This window comes from Lactuca serriola, chromosome 5, assembly GCF_051521515.1.
Source record: "Lactuca serriola cultivar US96UC23 chromosome 5, Lser_US96UC23_V15, whole genome shotgun sequence".
Lineage (NCBI taxonomy): Eukaryota > Viridiplantae > Streptophyta > Magnoliopsida > Asterales > Asteraceae > Lactuca > Lactuca serriola.
Genome location: NC_136412.1, coordinates 110,014,216 through 110,021,236, shown reverse-complemented (window position 1 = coordinate 110,021,236; position 7,021 = coordinate 110,014,216). Strand labels below are relative to the sequence as shown.

The 7,021-nt window shown below is 39.4% G+C and overlaps 1 protein-coding gene across 1 annotated transcript; it reads left to right on the top strand.

The window, feature by feature from the left end:
• Positions 1-3,032: 3,032 nt before the first annotated feature.
• LOC145049731 (uncharacterized) lies at positions 3,033-3,602 on the top strand. Its single transcript, XM_078998099.1, has one exon. It carries the CDS (start codon positions 3,033-3,035, stop codon positions 3,600-3,602), a length of 570 nt encoding a protein of 189 aa, XP_078854225.1.
• Positions 3,603-7,021: the final 3,419 nt, after the last annotated feature.

The following is a 7,021-nucleotide window of genomic DNA, read 5'->3' as shown; positions in this document are numbered from 1 at the left end:
GTCAAATCTTATAGCATCTGCAATCGATCCTTTACCCAAAGCGTATGGGATACGATGCATAATGTCTTACATAAAGATACGATACTTTATCAATCTGTTGCCTTAATATCTTATGAGTCACATTCTCACAATTCGAATTATGAAGAGGGATGCCACAATCATAATCAAAATTTTGAGAACGCACTATGTACTCTTGGCTAAATTTATTAACATTCCACAACCTAAGCCTTTAGATTTGAAATGAAGCATAATATTCTCTCCCTTAATTATAGCAAAACAACTATTCAACCCTTACGACTTTGCTAAGTATAACTCTTGTTTTCTATAATTAATATTGCTAACTTGCAATACTTGCCTTAATAATCATACAAGCACAACATTTATGCTCCTACTATCATGATGATTATTATCAAATAAGCATAACACTTATGCTCCCACTAGCTTTGACATGATAATCCTTTATCTAAGCTTCTTAAACTTATACACCTTTGCCTTAGATAGCTCATATGTGTGTCTAAAAAATTCAGACTAATTGCCAAATCTCACAATTCGAATTATGGAAAGGGATACCGTAACCATAATCGAATTCGAGAATACAATTTCACAATCACTATCTTCTTTACAAAAAACCTTTCACCATTTCCTTAGTTTGAGTTTAGACACACTCGAAAGTATGCCTGAATCCCTCAAACCAAGGATCTAATATCAACTTCTAACGTCCAAAAGTACGACCCAATTTTTTTTTCTAATAATACTAAAAATCACATCATCGATAACATACCAACAAAAACTGAGGAACGAGTATCCCAAAAGATCATAACAAATGTAACATAACAACTGTATCAAAACATATCATAGTTTCTAATGAAAACTCCCAGGATAAGAAAAACTGAAGTTGTGGTGTGTGCGATACTATCATCCCGAGCTCTTCCCCTTCCTAGAGGAAGTACCCGAAACCAAAAACTGAAACTGTAAGCACGAAGCTTAGTGAGCTCCCCCAAACTACCACATATCATACCACAATACAGATAACATATACTGGGCATCGCCCAATATCATACCGAAGTCCGGAATAACTTGGGCCCCGCCCACTACATCGGGCCCCGCCCGGCATCGGACCGAAGTCTGGAATAAATTGGATATAACATATCATGAACATATAGCATAATCACATTCTATATCGGGCTTGCCCGACATACTACACATATCAAAACATGCATGAATCATGAAGACATCAAGCATACATACTACTGCATCGGACCAAGGTCCGGAACTACTGCTAACTAAACGGGTTGGCATTCTGGCCGTAGACCCGTTCCTACTGGAAGGAAACTCACCTCGAAAGTTGGATGCTGAAAATCTACTCGGGAACTCTTTACTGCTGCTCTGGTGTCTCCCCGACTACAATTCCCATAAACACATTCAATCACTACTGATAACTAATCTAAGGGTAAAATGACTATCATACCCCTGACCAAAGTCAACACCCTGGTCAAAGTCAACACGTAGTTGACCTGACTCGCTGAGTTGGGCCCCCAACTCGTCGAGTCCTTGCTCTCATTTTTAATTCCCTGACCGCTACTACTAGTCGAGTTTGGCATGGACTCGACGAGTTCCTCTTCGATTAGAATAATCAGTCTATCTTCATCTGACTCGCTGAGTTGTACGAACAACTTGTCGAGGCCTCCTTCATCATAAGAACACTCTGGTCTGTGACTCGTCGAGTTGTATGAACAACTCGTCGAGTCTATTCTTGAGGCAAGAAGATTGCCTAGGACTCGCTGAGTCAGGGCATTGACTCGCTGAGTCTTTCCATTACTGAGTCCGACTCCCGACTCACCGAGTCCACCTCTAACCCACTAGTTCCACTCGTAATAAATCAAAGGGGAAAAAATCGGGGACTCGCGACTCGACTCGTCGAGTTCGACGAACAACTCGCCGAGTCTCTTGCATGCAGACACCAAACAGGCGATTTTGATCGATTCTAGTGCATGCAACAAATAGATCTGGGTTCCTAGGGTGGTTTTCACACGTAAAGTTTCCAACTTTACATGCATGCATGCATATCCAAGAGTTTAAAGGGCTCTAAATGGACTAAAAGCGTAGATCTAGGCTTGCATACGAATTTGACTCAATAAAGGCAATGGATCTGAGCTTCTAGAGCTCGATCATAACCAGATCTGATTAAAGGGCCAATATATTTGGTTTGGGCTAGGCATTAATGCAGGGATGATTTAGGGTTGTTATTAATGTGTTTTGGACGTCTTTTGTGATTGTATGAGTTTTCGGTCTAGGTAGGTTTTCAGTCAGGCTTTGACCGAAAACCTGTTTTCGGTCTGATGTGTATTGCTATAAATTGTTGTCAGGTTGTCAGAAGCAAGTTTAGTTGTTCTAGCAAGTTTTCGGTCTATCCAAGTTGTATCTGACATTTCATAGTTGAATTGTATGGAAGCTTGGTTGTTTAATCTTCTTCTTCTTCATTTCTATTGCAATTGATTGATCATCAGATAGATCCCACAGATTTGGGACCTAACAATTGGTATCAGAGCAATTCTAGTGTCAATCAATTGTGTTTTTGGTTTTTGGTTCATCAACAATCCCTTGATCTTCATTTTCGGTTCATTGGCAAGTTCGATTATGTTCTAGTTTGAAGACTGGGTCGTTGTGTGCCTTATCAAAATCAAGATCTGCATCAGATTTGAATCTGTGTATTTGGAAGCATTTTTGGAAGTTTTGGTTGTGCGAAAAATAGTGATCGGATCAAGAATCAACGTTTTCACTGAAAAAATCCTTAGTTTTCGATTCATCTTTAGAAACCAAAAACTATTTTTGTTCATTCTTTAGAAACCGAAAAGCCAAGCATCTTCAAAAACCGAAAACCTTAGGAAACCAAAAACTCACTTGATCCTAGTTTTCGGTTTAACTTTTCCACCGAAAACCTGTCTTTGATCATTTTTATTTTTTTCTTTCTTTCAATTTCATTTTCCAAACAAAATTTTTTTTTTTAAAATCATAAAAAAAAAAAAAAACAAATGGATTCTCAAAGCATGACAGTATATCAGGAACTTGACACCATCATGGGAACAACTTCTCGGATTCCCCGACTCTTAAATGCTGACGGCTTTCCAGAATGGAAATACCGAATCGAGAAGTATATTAAAACGAAAGACTTCCAGATTTGGCGCAGTATACTTAGGGGACCAATTCGAATTACTACTACAGTGGATGACACAATTGTAGACAAACGGATTGAAAATTATGCGGATGAGGATTTCGAAAAGGTCGAAGAGCAGGAGAAAGCCCTTGCTACGCTTACTATGGCATTATCTCTAGAAATCACTCAGGGTTTCCGTGAGTATACATCTATGAAAGTACTTTGGGAAGCATTAATAGAAGTTTATGAGGGTAATGAGGATATAAAGCAGAGTCGTCAGGACATGCTTCGACAAAAGTTCAACATGTTCAACTATGTCCTGGGCGAAACTCTTGAGAACCAGCTCCAGAGGTTCATTACTCTCACCACAGAAATGAGTTTTGCAGGTGTTTCGGTAACAAGATCAGAAATCAACAAGAAGTTGTTAAACTTCCTTCCAAAATCCTAGGATATGAATGTCTCAGTGATCAAGAAAACAAAAGACTTAAACAGGTTGAGTCTGACAGAAACTATGGCTATCATCAAGGCTTGTGATCTTGATGACAAGCAGAGGGATATTAATCATGTTAATTCTTATTCCACTGAAAATCTAGGGATCCAAGCCACAAACAACAATGCCTTTTCAAGCTTCACTGTTGCGCAAGCTCCTCCAGTTACTCCAATTCCACATGTTCCACAAGTTCAACCTTTCATGACTCATCAACCGATTCAACCTACATCCTATGTTATCCCATCCATGCAACAAGTTCAAGTCTCTCAACCTCATATCACTTCTCAACAAGTTAATCCCAGTGTTGGCTCATCTAATGTTGTACCTCCTCAGTCTCATGGTTTCAGTCAGTGTTCTAAAAGGCGTGCCATGGCGTGAGGCGTGGCTCCGCCGTTACGAAAAGCCTCATAAAATTTCTGTTAGGCGTGGCGCGTGGCAAGGCGTGATATGGCGCGCCATGGCGTGTTATGGTGCGTGTTTTTTCGTTTGAGACACGATTTTTTGCTCTTTGTTATGTCTTTTCTAATCGGAGATACAGGTATTGTGGTTTTTGTTAAATTTTTGTTACTAGTTATCGATCTAACACTTATAAAAATTAGTTATATTTAATATAAAGTTATATTTATGTGGTAATATAATTATAAATTAATACAAAATCGCCACCTTACATCACGCCTTGAAAAACGCCATGGCTCGCCATGGCTCGTTAAGCTTGAGGCTTGACCATGCCGCCACGCCACGCCTCACGCCATTTAGAACCTTGGTTTCAGTTCTTAAATGTCAACCATGAAAGAAAAATAAGAAAATATGGCTCTTGCCACGGGTTTGGTAAATTCCTACAATGCTTTTGTGGCTGGAGAACTCTCCCTACAACTTTCGTTTGCTGACCTTGATCAGATTCATCCTGAAGATGTAGAAGAGATGGATATAACCTGGCAGATGGCCATGGCTGTGTTCAAGGCAAAGCAGTTTTCTAAGAAAACTGGCAAACACAATTGGAGTGTGAATTCCGACAAAAAGGTCGGATTCAACAAAGGCAAACTTTGCTGCTACAATTACCATGAGCCAGGGTACTTTGCTAGGGAATGTCCAAAGCCTGACAGAAGGGAAAATGATGATCGAACCGTGGTGCCAGTTACTGTGACAACCCAAAATTTCCATTTTGTACAAACTATATCACTTCAATAGAAGTTATAGCAGTCACAGTTAATTTTCAGACTTTTTCGTGTAAGTTTGAGTAACTCAGGGTTTACACTTCAGGAAATATCAGGAGAGTGGGTGCACTAGGGTTTTGTGCAACACTGTTATTCAAACACTCTGTTATATGAGAAATCATTTCAAGAATAAAAATATTTTCTGCCAAAAATATCTCAGGACTATAAATAGAATTCTGAACCAAATTCATTCATTATTCGCATTTCCAACTAGAGAAAAGCCATTTTCTCTCTCATGGATCTTCGGTTTTTTATCCCAAATCGTGAGTACCCCTCTCTAGTAGTGTTATATAGCTTTAAATGTGTTCATAACATAGATTACATAGCTAAATCACTAGATTTAGGAGTTTACTCCCCAAGGTGTTCTTGGGCGGTAAACTCCCGAAACGAAGCCTAGACCGATCCTTGTGTTATGCTACTGCCTTAGAGTCATTTATAAGTGTATTAGGGACATGAAAACAAGATAGAAACACCCAAGTTTGAGAGTCTATGGCCCAAGAGTAACTTAGGTCGTGAACTCCAATTTCAAACTCAAAATGGTGCTTTTAAGGCACCTAAGGCCTTAGACTTTTACCAAGACTTGTTCCCAATAAATCAAGGGCCTTAAACACATAAGAATCACATTTCAAGGTGATTTTACGGCCATGACATGGTTCATGGTGTGACAACCCCAAATCTAATTCCGTTACAAACCCCATTTTCACTAACGGAACGTGTCACTATACGTTATTTTATGCAATATTTGGAATCGTCAATATCCAAATATCTAAATTTATGCATGGTTTAATAGTATCATAAGAAGTATAACTCGTATGTGTTAACCCCGTTTAACCTAATAGAGTTGTATTACCTTTTCAACCACTTCACCCGGGTAAAAAGTTTTAACCCAGGTAACTTTAAACATCGGGTAGTCGTGTATCGGGTGCGATTCCCGAGACATATGCAATAGGTGTGCACAATATTTGAACACTCATTTACTACACACCCACTCTCTCTACTTTCTCTCTCTAGACTCGAAATCGACCCCGATTTTCGCTAATTTCCGACTTCCAAACGTAAGTACTCATCCTCTATCTTATTCTAGACATGCTTCATTGAATTTGAGGGCCAAAAATCATAGGAATCAAGGTTCAAAGAGGAGTTTACGGCCTAAGAAGCTCCTTAGGCCGTAAACCCCCAAAACCAAGCCAAAGACCAAGTTTTTCCTCCTTGTATGTTAGTATACTAATTCAGGCTTATAACTAGAAGGGTATGGACATTAAAACACAAGAAAATGATGCCTAAAAAGGAGTTTACGGCCCAAGCATGTGCTTAGGCCGTAAACACCTCAAACACCCCAAAAATCTATGTTTTAAGCCCCAAAAATACTCCTAGGATGTTTGGTAAATTAGACTTGACTCCAAGGAACACTTAAATGCATCAAACAACTCCATTTGAGGCCAAAAAGAGGAGTTTACGGCCTAGCTTAAGCTTGGGCCGTAAACACCCAAGAAATTGTGTCAAACAAGTCCCTAAACTACCCTAATGCATGAAAGGAATTTATCTAAGGCCTATGGAAGTGTGTTGTACAATTAAACTTCACATTTGGGAACAAAATGGAGAGTTTACGGCCAAGGATGTTCTTGGGCCGTAAACTCCCCAAAAATGTATGCCAAATTGTTCCAAACTCACTATAGGGCCTTCTAGGATTTTTCCAAGACATATGGGACAATGTTGTACAAGTAAAACCTTCATCTTGAAGGATTTATAGGAGTTTACGGCCCAAGAACAAGTCTTGGCCGTAAACTCCCCAAAAATGTCACAAATTTTGATGTTAATCCTTCTCTTTTGGTCCAAAACACCCACCACTAAATTAAGGAAGTGATATAAGGCCTTAAACATACACTTTGGGACACCACTTGAGTTTACGGCCAAGCCTAGGGGGCTTACGGCCGTAAACTCCCAATGGGTGGCTTTTAGGCCATAAACTCTAAGAGAGTGAACTCATGGACCCTCCCATAAATCATCCATGGCCTTGTACCACTCCCGGGAACCCTTTCTAGGCCTTAAAACCCCGAAAACGACACTAGAATGTCCAAATACTATAATGAAAAGCACAAGATGATTAACTTCTTGTAAAATACATATTTCATATGACATTAGGGTCCTAAAAGGTGCTCAAGT

Coding starts and splice junctions, on each gene's coding strand:
- LOC145049731 (XM_078998099.1), top strand. CDS start 3,033: ATGGATTCTCAAAGCATGACAGTATATCAGGAACTTGACACCATCATG.